Below are 17,161 nucleotides of genomic sequence, written 5' to 3'. Positions count from 1 at the left end.
GCATGTGTGTGTTTTCCTATGCTTTGGGCTATAAAATCCCACCTAAGCCCAAGATATGGACTCAATGTTCCAATTTGCATGATTGCATACTAGTATTCTCCAAAGTTTTAGCTTCCTTGCATCAATCTAATACATATGAGAACCAAAATACACTAATTTGTATAAACAAAGTAAGATATTATGTTGACACTATAAAAACACAAATTCACAATTGAAACTAGTGTTAAAAGATAAGGAGCAGGGTTAAAACTTTTACAAGTAAACATATCAACAGTTCACCTAGATTGGTTAGTTGGTCCTCTTTTCTTTGCAACAAAACCTTTTTTCCCCTCAGCTTGTCTACATCTGTACACATGAGATTTTCTAGAAGGTGATAAAAAATTGAGTCAGGTCAAGCCTTAATATCAAATCTTATGCCCAAACCCATGAAGATGAGTGGGCTTTTCGGTTTTTTCAAGCGACTTCGGATTTTGAACTAAAATAAGGTTTTGGCATGCCCAAACCTACTCTTTTTCCGAAATGGATGGGCCGTAGCTAATCATCTTTAACATTTTCAAATACGTAGAGGATTTTTTTTTTTGTTAAAATAGAGATAAAGTTGCCAGCTTTGATCTTTCATAACATTCCTTGACCGCAACTTATTATATCTTTTTTTTCTATATAGGATCTATCTTTTTACGATCTCAAGATATTCCACCATTTTAGTGAACTTACCCAACTATGATCCAGCTCTTGTCTTGATATAGGTCTTGTTTGGCAATTGGCTGTTGGCTGTCGGCTGGTTTGATTGGCTGGTTTGACTGGCTGTTTGTATTGGCTTTTTTGTTGGCTGTTTGACTTTTTATTAGTCTAAAAACATGTTTGGTAAAATTGGCTGTTTGATGTTATTAGTAACTTAGGTAGCCAAAAGCTACTCCAAGTAGCTTTTTCATTTTGGCTTAAAAACCAGCTTTTCAGCTGGCTGAAAAAGCCATTTACCAAACACAAATTTTGGATGTTTGACCAAATGAAAAAGCCAAAAGCCAACCAAAAAGCCATTTACCAAACAAGCCCATAATCATAGTATAAAACTCAACGATTAGTCTTTTAAAGATTTTGGGGTTGAACACTAGATTCAAAGACCTAGGTCCAAGATCCTATAGCTCCTTCCTTGTTAATTATACAAAATACCTACTTCACAAGGATATCAATTGTTACTTTGTTAGTCACGTAGTAGAAAAACTAACTTACTCGTGAAACCTACACGACTCGACCCGTTTGCTAAGTACGCGGTGTGACACGTAAGGATATTTGTTGGAGAGGACAAAAGTCAAATAACCCCAAAGTCCATAACACATAACCTCTTTATCGCACTTGTTTCACTTCTTCTCACAGCACCCGATTTCGCCGCCACTACCGGAGATTACAATCAACTCTGAGAGAGTAGCGTCAGGTAAAATTAGGGTTTTTCTCTCTCATCATCTTCTCTTTCTTACCAATTTTGCGCATCAGATTCCTTGATTTTCACGCCTTTTGCTATTCGCCATCATCAACCTTCTTCCAATCTTCGATTTACTGTACTTTACTGCTAAAAATCCTTAATTTTTCTTAAAGCTGTGAAATTTTTGATTCTTATCGGAGAATTTCTTGTTGTTCAGGTGTTATCATCGTTACTAAGAATCTAGTTCGTTGATCCAAACAGCAATTATGGGTATGCCTTAATTTGATCTTTAATTGCTTTATTTATATATTTTTTTAGATTTTAATTCATAAAGGTTGTTTTTTGCATCATGATTTTGGTATGAAAATTTGATTGTTGTATCACCTAATTCCTATAATTTTTGTTTGGTTTATGTGTTGAATTCTGCAATTTTTTTAGATTTTCTTGTTCGAATGGCGTTATCATGCATTTATAGGATTGAAGATTTGATTATTGGTCCTTTTGTATGAATGTTTGTCGGATAGCTAGTTAATTTCAGGGTGTTTTTATCATTGCAATCGGCATTGTGTTAATAGTGAGTAAACCTGTATCATGGAAGAGATTGTCTAAAAGACAGTCTATTATTTTATTTTTTTTCCTTATTTATACATTTTGAATGCCATGTGGCGCTGTTGCGTACGTCTTACGAGCCTCATCATGGGCATTGGACCAATTGACTGGGGTGGCACTTCAATATGGTTCATGAGGTTAAAAGGGTTATTATGGTTTGGATTTATAAATTTTTTACCCCATTCTATTACATTACATAGTCAGTCATTGTCTGCTTTCCTTTTTTCATTGGGTGCTTGGGATGGAAGGAGTGGCTCTGTTCATTGTTAGAAATATAGAATTACTTTGTTTGCATTCAGTATACCTGTTGATCAGTGGACTTTTTTCTTCGAAAAGCTACTGGAATGGGTTTTAATGATTTTGTTTTTGCTGCTATAAAGAGGGAAAAGGGTAAATGTTTTTTTTACACTCGATTGACCTGAATCTATTGTCTTATTTTGTCATCACGAGTTGTTGATCTGTCTGCTAGTCGTAATTTGTATGGATTGTAAATTGCTATGGCTTAACTTCCTTATCCAAAATTTTTGTTCATGGCAGATCTTTCGGAAGATATACGCGCTCTGCAGCTTGATTCATCTGGTAATTTACTGTGCTGGACATCTGTGTTTTTTCGTCAGTGTTTTGTTTGTAATTTCAATGAACTTTATTATGTTTTATACTTTTATGTGAAGTAGAAGATAGTGGTGCAATAGATGTGGAGGATGTTAAGCCAAAAGAAGCTGATGGTGCAGTTGAAATGGAGGAAGGTAGACTTTTCTAGTACAGTTGTCCCAATTCTTTGTTCTATTCACGGCAATATAATCTGTATACTGAGTAGCTACAAAATGTGACTAGTACCAAGATTATTACCAACTATTGTCTGTATAACACTTTATGAGTTTCATTTTCATGTTATGCCCACTTCCTTTAGTTTAATTGTGCACTGACACAATTACAATTAGTATGTCTCATGCTACTTGGTATTCAGTACAACAATCCTGTCTTGAGATCTAAGTACTATACACTAAAAACAAAATTCGTATTCTTTGTCAGAAAGACCATGGCCTTGACAAAAAAATTTGTTTACTAGAAGTATTAGACCATGATTTAGTTATTTTTGTAATGTTGTTACCAGGTTGCATGTATGTTACGTAACACCTATCACATTATGAAGTTCATATCTTTGGAAAACAAATCATTTATGACAAGACTGATAACTATTTAGAGAGATGACATAGATGAACTGTCAAGGGATTATGTGTGCATATTTGAGTGGATAGAGAGAGCAAAGCTTAGAGCCACACACTCACACCAACAGATGGTTAGTTTATTGTTTTGGTTGAAAAAAGTCAATGAATAAAAGACAAGAATTAAGACTCTATATGATATATAGTCCTCTGTCCAAGTATAAGACCTTCATTGAGGTAAAAAACTGAATTTTGTTGTCTATTACTGATTACAAGTCAGATTCAAATATAGGCCAATGGCAGCTTGATATGCTGCAGTCTTTTTGTTCATCCCCTTGTGTGTGTGTGGTGTATTTTTTTTCCCATGTACTTCTCTTCCTAGATTATTTATGCCGGGATAGTGAACCCTATTTCTTCCTTATTCATTTATGTTCACTTCTGTATCATTTCATCTTTCCTTGTTTTTTGGCGGGTCCCTTCTGAACCTGTACAGCAGTCCTTTTGTGTATCCCCTAGTGAACTTTTTTTTTTTAAAAAAATTAATTTAAAATACTACTCCCTCCGTTTCATAATAATCGCAACACTTTCCTTTTTCATCCCTTTCTTAATAAATTGCAACGCTTCCATATTTGATAAGGGTCTAGGTCAGTTGCTGGTTTAGACCATGTGGCTTGCTGCTTAATATGTTTGCCTGTTTAAAGAACAGAGGCACACTCCAAAAACTTGCAGAAAAGGTTTATCCTCTATCAATGGAGTAATAACACTTCATCCCAAATTAATGAGGTTTCTCTAACATGCCCCTTTTACAAATATGAAGATGATTGTTAATTTGGATGATATGCATGAAAATAATCTCAATTCAATTTTATAATTTACAGTTGCTGATTTTTCTTCTTGACGGCATTAGTTCAATGTATTTGACTTTTTCTTTTTGTTTCCCCCAGATATTGTAGACTCCACAAATGCTGAACAGATGGAAGTAGAGCCAAAAGGTATTATTGAGGTTTTGAGATGTAGATGTTGTTTATACTCTGGCATTTTCCTGTATGTTTAATGACTATGGAGTTCACTTTGTTGTAATTATGTGTGGCTTTTATAAGATCTATTGTGCATACTCTTTTTATTTAAAAAAATTCTGAAGGCAGACCGCTGGTCTCTGTTTTGTTGTGTGTGTGTGTGCGCACATGATTATATGAGGATCCTGGTTATTTAGGCACTTATGTAGTTGGTTACATATTTTGAGATGAATTAATTTTTGGGCTAATGATCTGATTTGGGTATTATATGTGAATTTTTCAGAGAAGGAAAAGGTGGAAGCTCCTGTCCACGAAGTAAAGGAAAAGGTGGAAGCTCCTGTCCACGAAGTAAAGGAAGTGAAGGATGTTGAGGAGGCTAGGAACAAGAAGCGTCACCTTAATGTTGTATCTATTGGTCACGTTGGTGAGTTAACTTATGATGTTTTTCCATCTCTTTGCCATGTACATGCTCTTACGAAGTGTATAAAAAGGTACGCTTAGGTGCTTAAGCCCAAGTCAGTAGAGGTCAAGTAATTTTATTGGCCTAGGTGAGGTAGTTTCAAAGAGGCAAACTAAGGCGCACACCTTTTTTTTTTTTTTTTTTTAAATAAACATTTAAATAGGCTCATTTTTAATAAACATTTAAATAGGCTCACTGAGCCGCATATAAGCATTAGAATCCCTCTCACTTTATTTCTTCTTGACACATTGGATGAGAGATTGAAAGGTGTGCACTTTTGTTGTTGTGGAGCTGGATGACCTCAGATGGCTGTGATTATTTTTCATTTATGAGATCACTTATTTTCAATTTGTGGTGTTGTGGATTTCAAATCTGTTTACCTTAGTTAAACCTCTGCCATATTATGCTCCCTCCATTTCGTTTTAATTGCAACACTTTCTTTTTACATCCATTTCATATTAATTGCAACACTTCTATATTTGGAAAGGACCCCACTTTCACAAATATTCTATTGTTTCTCTTTCCTACCAACCCCACTTATACTACTTTTTTTTATTATTCTCTCCCACCAACAATACTTTATATTATAAAATTTCCTCTTTTGGGCCCCACCCTATAAATTTTCTTAAACTTTGTGAACACCCTAGTGGTGCGATTAATACGTAATGGAGGGAGTATTAAACTGCTTTCTGGACCTTATATTTTTTTTCTTTAATGACTTGGGGTATCCCAAAAAGTTTGTGATTGTGAAACATTATAGTTTTCTTGAAAATCTTCACATTTGGATGTCAGATGCTGGTAAGTCAACGATTGGTGGCCAAATTCTTTTTCTTAGCGGTCAGGTTGATGACCGTACAATCCAAAAGTACGAGAAAGAAGCCAAGGATAAAGCAAGAGACAGCTGGTGAGACATGCTTTTCTGTAGCTGTGTTTTCATCATTTTGTATCATTGGATTTTTTATTTAATTTTGGCTATATTCAGAATGAATGCTTGAGTAATCATGATGAATAAGATGATATACTATATAGTTGGTAGTTTCTTGGTTGCTAGTGGAAAAGGGCTGTTTGTGATTTCCAGAATCAAGGCTCTGCTTCACTGTGAAATTATATCAATTTTATTGCATGATGTTGTTTGCCTTTTCTTTTTTTAGTCTTTTGTAGTTTGTACTGTTACTCTTTAGACTAAAGTTCTTCCTTGGTACTTACCATTTGGAACAATAGGATAATAGTGCATGCCAAGACTATGTAACATCATCAAAATTATCTTGGAGTTAGACAGGATTGGATGTAGCATGGTTTCAGAATTATTCTTGGCTAAATTTGTATCTCTGTGCTAGGTACATGGCATACATTATGGATACTAATGAAGAAGAACGTTCAAAGGTATTTTGATTTGCACCTCTGGATTGCTATCCTTGTTTGTTGAATTCATTCTGTGCTTAATTTTTAGACTTGAAACTTGCAATGATTTTGATAAAGCTGTTTATATATAGGGGAAGATAGCTCATAAATTGCTTAAATGTTGGTGCAGGGTATTACAGTTGAAGTTGGTAGAGCACATTTCGAGACTGAGAGAACCAGGTTTACCATTTTGGATGCACCGGTAATTATGATTTTATAAACTGATTTTGTCCTAAATCTGTCTTTGGGTTTAAAAGTTGCTCGGTAATGAAGTTCCTTTGCTTTGGAATTAGCCTCATTAGACAAAGCAGTGAGTATATGTTTGAATTTTCTTACCATAGATGAGCTTCTCTTTTATGTTTGATTGCCTTTTTAGCCAGGTTACATTTCTGCAAGTGAGGTTTTTTTTTTGGGTTCCATTTTCCAAGGCTTGTTGATTTGCTTCTCGCATTTTACTGCAAAAAAGAAAAAAAAATGATGGTAAAACAATGATGGGTTTACAATGTACTTTCTATAACTGAAAAGTACAAAGTTGATAGGCTATCTTAAATCCACCTCAAGCATCTATATCCTGAACCTCACCTCTCCATTACGTTGGTTAAGGAGGATTGTACGGTCAGGATCCTTTATGTATGGTCAATTGTGCATGATGGGGACATGCCAGTGGCATATTCTACACCATCCGAGATATCTAATTCATTCCATCATTATGTTTTAAATGATGTCTTCTAATCACCTTTACTTGTAACATTTTCCTCAGTAGCAAGACTAGCAACTATAACCATACTTAGAATTCACAATGTTGGCTTTGTACAAAGAAATCGATTCATTCTATCATTATCTTTTAAATGACCTCTAATCACCTTTGCTTTTAACATTATCCTTTGTTGCAAGACTAGCAACTATAAGCATACTTAGAATTCACAGTGTTGGCTTTGTACAAGGAAATACTTCTAGTATTCGTAACTTGGAAGCACCACTGTTTGGATATAGGATCTGTAGACGCTCTTATATTTCCTGGCTTCTAATTTTAACTTAGTAGTAATGTTGCAGAAATTTTGGTAACTTAGCATTTAAAGTCTTATAGTCTCCATTGCGTAGCTGTATTACATACAGGCGAAGGATATTTATATATAATGATACTGGTTAAATCCTATCTGCTGTTTTTTTGGATCAGTGTGTTTTATTAAAATGTTATTAAATCCTGTCTGCTGTATTTTATGTTTGCGTTCTTCTGTTTTCTGAGCAAGTAGCATTGTGCCATTTTGTTTTGCAGGGTCATAAAAGCTATGTGCCAAATATGATCAGTGGGGCTTCACAAGCTGACATTGGAGTTTTGGTAAGTGTTAAGGGCCTTTTTTTTGTCCCTTAGTGTAGGTGCATTGGCTTAAAATGCATTATCTCTAAACTTTGTTATATATATATGGATGTCCATTTATGTAGGTGATATCTGCTCGGAAAGGGGAGTTTGAAACTGGATATGAGAAAGGAGGACAGACTAGAGAACACGTCTTGCTTGCAAAAACATTGGGTGTAGCCAAGCTTATAGTTGTGGTCAACAAGATGGATGAACCTACAGTCAATTGGTCAAAAGAAAGGTTTTGTAATTTTCTTTTGTCAATTTGATCCGAGATCTCGAAATTTTTAATCTCTTAATGATACCCCATAATATTTACTTAAAATAATAATCATAGCTTTATCTTTTTCCCCCTTCTTTTTTATGTGGGGCAAGGTGGGTTAAGGCTTCCTGAACAGCAGAATTTCTGTTTATTCTTCATGTGATCTAGTCTCAGAACCTGACAAGATGTATCTGTACTCTGATACAACAGAACGGTAGAAGAGTGATTTTAGCTATGTTATTCAATCCTTACCTGGCACTTCAATTTTAATCTGATTTAGCATTCCTGTAAATAGGTGGGTGATGTAGCACTCCTGGTTTTTGAAAGAACAGTTTTAATACTGAAGACACATCGATTGTATCATTTTCCGCATGCACTGATTTAGAGTTTTACGCAATGCTAGTTTTTTTCTTGTTATTCCACTGATCAATATTTTTTTTTGCCTTCAAGTCCCCTGTGCTGATTAGACTTAAAAGCTTCCACCATATACTTGATATATGCACTAGAAATGTCTATTTAATATTAGATATTTTGTTGATTTTATTTCATTTGTGTTTTGGTGGGGGCTATTTTATCTGATAGGTAGGGTTGGTAAATGTATTTTGAAGTCTCTCAATGAGCCATGACCGTAGGAGGCCTTGAAGTTTCAAATTTATCACTTTTTTTGTCTGCCTTACATTTTCTTTCTATTTGTTCACTTAGGCCTTATTGTCCTCAGGTACGATGAAATAGAGTCAAAGATGATTCCTTTCTTGAAATCTTCAGGCTACAATGTCAAGAAAGGTAGTTATTTATATATGGATTTTTGTTTGACACTTGTAGGCATTGCAGCTGTTTGCATGTGAATTTTGTTTCTATTAATGTTTTACGTCTGTAGCTGATCTTGGATTTGTTCTGTTACTTTTTCATTCCAATATACATTGTTGTGTGCTTCTCTAACTTGTATTTTAATCTACTTCTGTACATTTTCTTGGAAGTAATCAGAAAAACTTCATGAGGTTGATATATCTATGCTGGATTCTGCAGATAATAATATTTCTATGATGTCTTACCATCTGTTTATTGGTCAACATTTGCAGATGTCCAATTTCTCCCAATATCAGGTTTGGTTGGATCAAACCTAAAAACAAGAGTAGACAAAAGTGTATGTCCATGGTGGGATGGTCCATGTCTTTTTGAAGTGCTAGATAATGTTGAAGTCCCTACACGAGATCCCAAAGGCCCCTTTAGGTACATCATGTTTCTATTGAACTTCTCTTTTAATGATACTATTCTTCTCTTCCTTATTCAAATGTGGTATGATATATGCATTTTCAAAGGTGCGGAAATTATGGGCATTTATGCAAATTTTTGACCAGTCTTGACTGTGATCTGGAGGAACTTCTAGTCCTGAGGTTGTTAAGCTGGACTAGTTGTGATTTTAGACTTATGCCAACATGGATCACCCGTAAGTGGTTGGGGAACAACTTCAAATTTGTTGATCTTGATGACTGGGTTGGTTTTAAGTTTTTCTTCTATGCTTGATGTATTATTGTATTAAATTTGAGAAGATATGAATTGGTGACTGCATTTTGTTAGATGAGTGCTCCCCTATCCCAACTTCTCAGAAGCATTCTCACAGGAACTTGAATTCATTCTAGTGCAAGTGAAGCTCTGTACTTCTCATCAGAATTCCTATAGTAGTGCCAACAACTACAGACAATTTCTTGGCTAGTTTCTTGTAGTAATTCAGTTAGGGCTATGTTGTTCAAATCTTGCTTACAATGCTGTCTACCATGACAAGCTCCACATCCTGACTGATTATGGAAGCATTTTTATAACCTGGAACTTGTACTCTTCGTTTGAGCATATTTTCAAAATGATATTATGCTCGGAATTGGGCTATATTCTTCCTTTTAACATTTTATGATTCATGTATGTATTTGCAGTAGTGAATATCTGAGTTTCTAATAGACAATATTAACTGCAGGATGCCCATCATTGATAAGTTCAAGGACCTGGGAACTGTTGTCATGGGAAAAGTAGAATCTGGCTCTGTACGGGAGGGTGATTCCTTAATCGTCATGCCCAACAAGGTTTAGTTTTGACAATTGTATCATATTTAGTACTTAACAAAAGGCTGTTGTTATCGATTAATTAATTGAGATTTGGTCTGCAGGTTAATGTGAAAGTTGTTGCAATATATATTGATGATGATAAGGTCAAACGTGCAGACCCTGGTGAAAATCTGCGGGTTAGACTGTCTGGAATTGAAGAAGAAGATATATTATCAGGCTTTGTCTTGTCAAGCATTTGTAAGTTAATCATGGCTCTTGGGTTCTGTGAATATACTCTTCTTTCCTGACAACTTTCATTTAATTTTGTTTTGAATTGGATTTTTTTTAAAGAAATTTGATTTGATTTACTTCCATACTTTGCTGATGCTGAATCATTAAATATGCTTTCTTATGTAACTTCTTTTATCCCCTGCACAATCTATATGAAGTTTCCCAGCTCCCGTGAAAACAAATTAGACAATCGGAAGTATCTTATATTTGCAACACGAACATTGATATATAATAGATGACTTTAAATGTTTGGGTGGAATGTATAGACATTCAGTTTTTATTTCCCAAGAAACCCGGCATATGACAGGCCCTTAAAAAGGGCTGTGTTTTGCTGGAAAATAGTTCTAATTATTAGTGTCATGTCTGCTTTTGAAGTATGTTGACTATGGATGACAGAGGATAGATTTGAATTTCCTTTAAGTACCTGTACATTTGGTAGGTGGTTGTTACAATCTATGAAGAATATGATTATTTTCTATGTTTAGAAAAATAACCCACTGGTTTATTTGGCGAGTCATAAGGTGACTCATCTGCACTTGACGATTTTTTTCTTTTAAAATCCCTAGTTGTGTTGTGTTTTGTTTTTATTAGTGTTTGAATATTTTAACCCCCCCCCCCCCCCCCCCCCCCCCCCCCTTTTTTTTCGCAATTTGATTTGTGACAAGTGCTACATAGCTTGACATTTGTATATTGGGATGGTTTCTGACAACCATAACTTGTGTGAGAGTAACCCATTGTAATTCTGTACCCATTTAGTGATTTGGGGTGTAGATCTTTTGTTTTCCAGCGGTATCAACTGACTAACTGTACTGTATGATGGGCTTTGGTGTACTATAGGATATATGTGCTTGCAATTGGGAGAGTAGGTGTGAGGTGCTCACTATGGGAGGCGGATTTGGTGTTGGGTTGTGGCTTTAGAGGATGTATGGGTGAATTTGCTCTTAGTTGGGGTGTATATGGGTCATGGTTCAAGGGATTCTGTCACAAAGTTGAACAGTTTCCCAAAGTGCACTTTAGTGAGGGAAAAATGCAATTTAAAATGTTATGAATTTATGATGCATAGCTGTTAATGAGGAAGCATGCTGTTTTGATTTCTTTTAAAGATTTTTTCTTATACTTAGTGATTTTTTTCTCTGTTTAAGTGGTTGACGATGAGTTGCTCTTTATTTTTGTTGTACCTCTGTGCAGCCAAGCCAATTCCAGCTGTAAATGAGTTTGTTGCTCAGTTAAGGATCCTTGAGTTGCTTGATAATGTATGTGAGAAGTCATCATCTTTCTTTCTTTCTTTCTTTTTATGAATGCATGGTTTTTTTGGGGGGCTAATTGTTGTTGCTATTGTAGGCAATTTTTACCGCTGGCTACAAGGCAGTCTTGCATGTTCATTCAGTTGTTGAAGAATGTGAGATTGTAGAGCTGCTGCGGCAGATTGATTTAAAAACTGGAAAACCAATGAAGAAGAAAGTTCTTTTTGTGAAGAATAATGCTGTTGTTGACTGTCGTATTCAGGTTTGTCTTGTTTTGGAGATATATTTTTCCCCTCCCCACTGTTTGTGCTCATATGGTTTACCTCACTCTGGCTATTATTATTATTAGTGTATAATGCTTTGCATTGTTGCTATGTGACATTAGTTAATTGCCAGATATACACGCCCCCCTTGCCTGCATTAACAGCCATTGAGCCATAACAGTTTTGAAGTTCGGATATTACGTTAAATATTTGTTTCAATTTAAGTATAGTGTCAGCTACTGTCCTGTGCCCCATAAAAATTTCTTCCTTTCTGTTTTGGCTGTCCCTTGGGGATACTAACTTACAAAGTGTTTCACTTGTTCATCCAACTGTGTTGACCAGTGGAATTGATGCTAACTTGTCAAATTTATTTTGTTTGTAGCTAAACAATTCCATATGTGTGGAGAAGTTTTCTGATTTTCCACAGCTTGGAAGGTTTACCCTTCGAACTGAAGGTGATGATTTTTTTTTCTGTATTGTTGAACTTTTGATCATACTGCTTGTTTTGCATATTTAATATTTTTTTCATCTACTCTCAGGGAAAACGGTCGCTGTGGGGAAAATCATCAATCTTCCTTCTATCGGCAGCAGTGCCTGACCAATTTTGCTGCCACAGGTAAGGTGAATCTGTGGATGCACAAAATTTTTTAGTTGGAGCGCTTCAAAGCTGTACACTTTAAATTGGTAGTCTAGTAATGGATAACCTACTGCTTGATATCAATTTGCTAATTGTTGGCTGCTTGGACTTCTCATTATTGAAATATTTAGCTGCCTGTAACTTTGCGAATCAAAACACACTAAGGTTTTTAGGGCTGGATTTTGCATTGGCCTTTTGAGGTGTCGATGTGCCAATTCATTTCCCCAATCTTTTTTTTTAAAAATCTAATTTCTATTGGGTTATATATATATATATACCTTAGGTTCCAAGCTTAAATTTCAACCTATCTGTTGCCATTATATTGGAACCGTCTTTAGTTTTCTACGGACTATATTCCAAGTGAGATTCTATTCGTATTTCTTGGTGTGAAAAAATAGTAATATTAAAGGTACAAATTCTCTTCCGGTCACATAGTCTCACACTTCTCAGGCTCTTTTCTTCTCTTCAAAATTTCAAACTTGGACTTTCCCTCTTATTCTCTTCTACACTGCGCTATGTAAATAGTAAATTGTCAAATTGTCAACAGTAATTGGTATAATGTAGTTTATCTATCTGTTATGCAAACATAATTTGCAAGTGTCGTTGATCTGGTTTTGACTTGTTTTGTTGGTAACTTGACATTTGTCCAGGTGGGGCCCTCTGTCCTCTGTGAGGCACTGTGTCACGCAAGGACAAAGATGGCTAGATGTTCAAAGCAATAATCACTGAACCATGTATGTTTATGCATTTTTCAATTTTAGTTTCACTCATTAAGTATGATGTTAAGTTATTACTGCCTTTGTCCCAATTGAGTTTGTCTCTTTTTCAAGACATATTGTTTTAGGTGGATTTTGTGAGTGGTTAACAATTTCTATTTGAATAAAAAGAAAGATGTGAGGGGATATAGTGGAGTGTTTTCTTTATTGAATGAGGTATGAGGCTATGAGGGGGAGTGTGACCTTAACTTTCAGTGGTTTTTTAAACATGAGTATCATTTTAAAGTTAGCATAATTTGAAATCCTAATCCACCAGAACAGAAAGCTGTCTTTATAGTGTGCCACCTGTCACTATTTTTGAAAATCAGGGGGAGGTGAGTAATGAGAGAGTGAGATTTTCCTTGAAGGTATGAATCAATGTGGAGTTATTTAGTACTCCTTCCATTCCATGACTTTTTAGCCAGGTTATGTGTTTCAGCTTCTGAAGTTCTATTTTGGCATATGGAAATGAAATAAAACCACCCTGAAAGTGAAACGTTTGGGACTTAATCTCGGGGCTACCTTGCCCTAGCTGCTGATCACCAATATCTTTAATTTGCTCCTAATTATCTGCTCTTGCTATGAATCCCCATCGCCTGTGCACACACACCTCCCTGGAGCTTTTTTGTCAAACGCTTTGTTGCAGTTCTGTTCGGTCTTGGTCTATAGGATTTGATTTACGTTTTTGGGGCTAGGTAAATTGAGAAGTTAATCTTGACATGTCAAAGTTATGTGTAAAGTCTTGTTTCTTCCCCAAATTTCTTATTTACAAGAAGGTTTAATTTGATTATTACATCTGTCAAAGTAGCTTTTCTTCTTTAAAGGAATCAATAGTCATGTTCTGTATGTGTTGGTGCTACGAATCAATACCTAATAGGGTAAGCACACCGAGCAGCCGCTCATCAACTCTTCTAATCTCGATCTCCTTTCCTATCATTTCACTGGCCAACTTTTGGAACCATTGGTGTTGTAGGCATGTAAGCTTAGTCTTCAATTTTAGGGGTCTTTCAGTCACAATTTATCTTTTCCACTTTGTCAAATATACCTGAAGTTGAATAGAATGAAAGGAACTCTAAATTGAGCATTTACTCTTAATTTGACCTGTATATACTAGGGATTTTTAATTGTTTATATATTCTCCCGTGTGATCATATGACATACGAAGGATTTATATTTATATTTGTATATTTTATTCTTGTTTACTCTCATTAATGTCTTTTGAGAAGTATAATTGGATGTATTTTATTCTTCCTCCCTTTGAGTGCATTTGTTGGTTTCATTTTTAAAATGAGAATTAATTTTAACTTCTTTGGTTTCAGATTTAGCAGCCTCGAGGGTAGTATATTTTTGTTTAACGGGAAATCTGCACTTCATTGGGTGTGCATCACTGTATTTTGAGTGAATGTTCCGAATGGTGCAAATGAGGGCCTACACCAAAGCATATGAATGATATGATGCGGTTGCATACTGGATTGAACACTAGTTGATTTTTATCAGATAATTTGTTAGGGTTGTGCTAATGTACTACTATTTTGCTGTTATGGTCAAGTGCTACTGCACAAAACCTGCCTTTTGGATGTATAAAATGATTTCGCTGGTACTGGACTAGCCTACTAGCTTATATTTTTGGTAATATATTTATGCTTCCTGTTTGTCTATTTATCCTGATGATATTACTGCATTTTGTTAGTTTGATTTGGTACAGTCGTCCAGAGCATCCTGCCGTAACTTCCATTGGAATAGTTTCTCTTTTAGAATGATCGTAATAGACCAAATGGGTTTATACCTAATCTTTAGTTGAGGGATATTCGGAAAATTATCACTTATCAGTGGTGACTTCCAAATTTAACCTTGTGTAGTAGTGTGCAGAATGTAACTGTTAACTGACCTGACTGTTGGAAGTCTTTCCTAGATTGTTATTGGGGTTTACTTTAATATATGGCAAAAGTCCCTAACATTTTGGAAAGATACTTGACTTGGACAATACTCGTACAGTCGTACTAAGTAATCTTTATATCACTGTTAAGTGTTTACCCATTGGTCGCCAGCTACGCTTTGTACTCTAGACCCATTACCAATTTTCCAAGTGCAACAAGGAAAAATAAAGTATGTCAAACAATTTTATTTAATTGAGGAGGTACCAATGGTATAACGTATTAAATTATGCTCCCTCCGTCCTTTATTGATAGTCCCTTATCGCTAATTTTAAGTCCCAAAATGATAGTCTCATTTGTTTTCAAATACCATTAAAATTAATTTTTTACCAAAATTCCCTCTAATTTGCAACAATATTTGTGTAAATTTAACTTTCCCATATAAATTTTTCTTTTCCACATATTTTTATTACTTTCTCTCTCTACTTTTTAGCATACCCAATGTAAATTTATCTTTTCAGTGTACTTTTACTACTCCCTCCGTCCCCTTTTGATAGTCTCTTATGGGCATTTTTCACGAAAATTAATAAACACAAATAAGAATAGTTAAAGTACATTGAAAACGTAAATAGACATTGGGTATGCAAAAAAGTAGAGAGAGAAAGTAATAAAAGTACATGGGAAAACAAAATTTACATGGGAAAGTTAAATTTACACAAATATTATTGCAAATTGGAGGGAATATTGGTAAAAAATTAATATTAATGGTTGTTGGAAAAAACAAATGGGGTGAACATTTTGGGACTAAAATTTGCCCATAAGGGACTATCAAAAGGGGACGGAGGGAGTACTTTTATTTATGTTTATTAATTCCCGTGAAAATTGCTCAAAAGGGACTACCAATAAGGGATGGAAAGAGTATTATGACAAGGAGAAATGGGAAAAATGTATATCGTAGCACTTCAATTATGATATAGTTTTAAACAATTTCATACCTTCATGGTATATACTACTTTCCACTTAGGTAGGGCTTTTGGTTGGTAGTGAGAACTGAGAAGGGTCCCATAGGGCCGGAACCTCTTATTGGCCCTCCCCGACTCCCTGCTAAGCCCTCCCCGTCTGATTTAGTGGATTAGACACTTTGGGAGGGGAAGGGAAGGGTAAGGGAATCCCTACCCCAAAGTGCCTTTAGTGGGGTTTAATCCCATAACCTCATGATAAGAGATGCAAACATTACCATTAGATCAATTTTGCTTGATTATTATTTTTATTTTCACAATCTTGATTATCTTATCTTGTGCATGCTCTTATGAGCTTAGAGATTTTTTTATGAATGGGAGAAGTAGATACTAGTATAACATCTATGTTGTTGTATCCCAAATACTGCCTCTGTTTTTTTTTTTTTTTTTTTTTTTTTTAATTCATTAGTTTGACCGACATATTTACCGAGACGTAACTTTAACCATTAATATCTTTAATTGTGTATTAGTAAAAATTATACTACCTCCGTCCCCAAAAGTTCAACCCTTTTGACCTAATTTTAGTTCCAAAATGATCAACTCATTTGCATTAAATTTTCTACCAATTTGCAACAATATTTAAGCAATATTAACTTCCGATGTAAAATTTTGTGTTCTCCATGTACTTTTATTACTTTCTCTCTCTACTTTTTTACAAACCCCATGTGAATTTATCTTTCCAATATACTTTTTCTTCTTTCTATTTAACTTTCTTAATACGCGTGAATCATCCTAAAAGGGTTGTTCTCTCAGAGGGAGTAACAAGATTATATTGTGAAACTAGACATTATGACTATTCTAGTAATACATTTTATAATACTCCATCCGTCCCTTTTCGATAGTCTCTTATGGGCTTTTTTCACGGGAATTAATAAACATAAATAAGAATAGTAAAATTACAAGTAAATTGACATTGGGTATGCAAAAAAGTGGAGAGATAAAGTAATAAAAGTACACGGGAAAACAAAATTTACATTGAAAATTTAAATTTGCAGAAGTATTGTTGCAAATTGGAGGGAATTTTGGTAAAAAATTAATATTAATGGTTGTTGGAAAAAACAAATGGGGTGAACATTTTGGGACTAAAATTTGCCCATAAGGGACTATCAAAAGGGGACGGAGGGAATAACATTATTTATTTTATAGAGGTGAAAAAATTAAGTCAATTATAATATGTGAATAGTGCAAAAGTCAAAGTAATATATCTTTTTTTTTAAAAAAAAAAACGGAGGAAGTACCAAATTACGATAGTAACCCATATTGGCTTAATTGGGCCATCATAGAATATTCCCCTTCAAATTATTCATAAGCCCACCTTCAAATTCCTTCTTCCATCCAATATTTCGTTGTA

General features: G+C 34.9%; 1 protein-coding gene across 4 annotated transcripts; it reads left to right on the top strand.

The window, feature by feature from the left end:
- Window positions 1-1,328: 1,328 nt before the first annotated feature.
- On the top strand, window positions 1,329-14,573 carry LOC145613208 (uncharacterized). Of its 4 annotated transcripts, none has more exons than XR_014106890.1 (21): window positions 1,329-1,432; window positions 1,638-1,690; window positions 2,567-2,608; window positions 2,701-2,775; window positions 4,140-4,187; window positions 4,495-4,635; window positions 5,464-5,575; window positions 6,009-6,054; window positions 6,203-6,274; window positions 7,349-7,411; window positions 7,516-7,670; window positions 8,410-8,474; window positions 8,771-8,921; window positions 9,661-9,766; window positions 9,850-9,985; window positions 11,207-11,271; window positions 11,360-11,524; window positions 11,908-11,980; window positions 12,065-12,146; window positions 12,813-12,896; window positions 14,237-14,573. XR_014106890.1 is itself a non-coding variant. In XM_081668270.1 (20 exons), the coding sequence occupies exons 2-19, from the start codon at window positions 1,687-1,689 to the stop codon at window positions 12,121-12,123; spliced, it is 1,578 nt and encodes a 525-aa protein (XP_081524396.1). In that variant the 5' UTR covers window positions 1,329-1,432; window positions 1,638-1,686; the 3' UTR covers window positions 12,124-12,141; window positions 14,237-14,573. The 4 variants fall into 4 exon arrangements, 1 of the variants encoding a protein (XP_081524396.1); XR_014106891.1 differs by having other exon boundaries at window positions 1,330-1,432; window positions 2,704-2,775; window positions 12,065-12,141; XR_014106889.1 differs by having other exon boundaries at window positions 1,330-1,432; window positions 12,065-12,141.
- Window positions 14,574-17,161: the final 2,588 nt, after the last annotated feature.

This window comes from Chenopodium album, chromosome 25 (genome assembly GCF_948465745.1).
Source record: "Chenopodium album chromosome 25, dcCheAlbu1.1, whole genome shotgun sequence".
Taxonomy (NCBI): domain Eukaryota; kingdom Viridiplantae; phylum Streptophyta; class Magnoliopsida; order Caryophyllales; family Amaranthaceae; genus Chenopodium; species Chenopodium album.
This window is presented reverse-complemented; position numbering and strand designations above follow the sequence as displayed.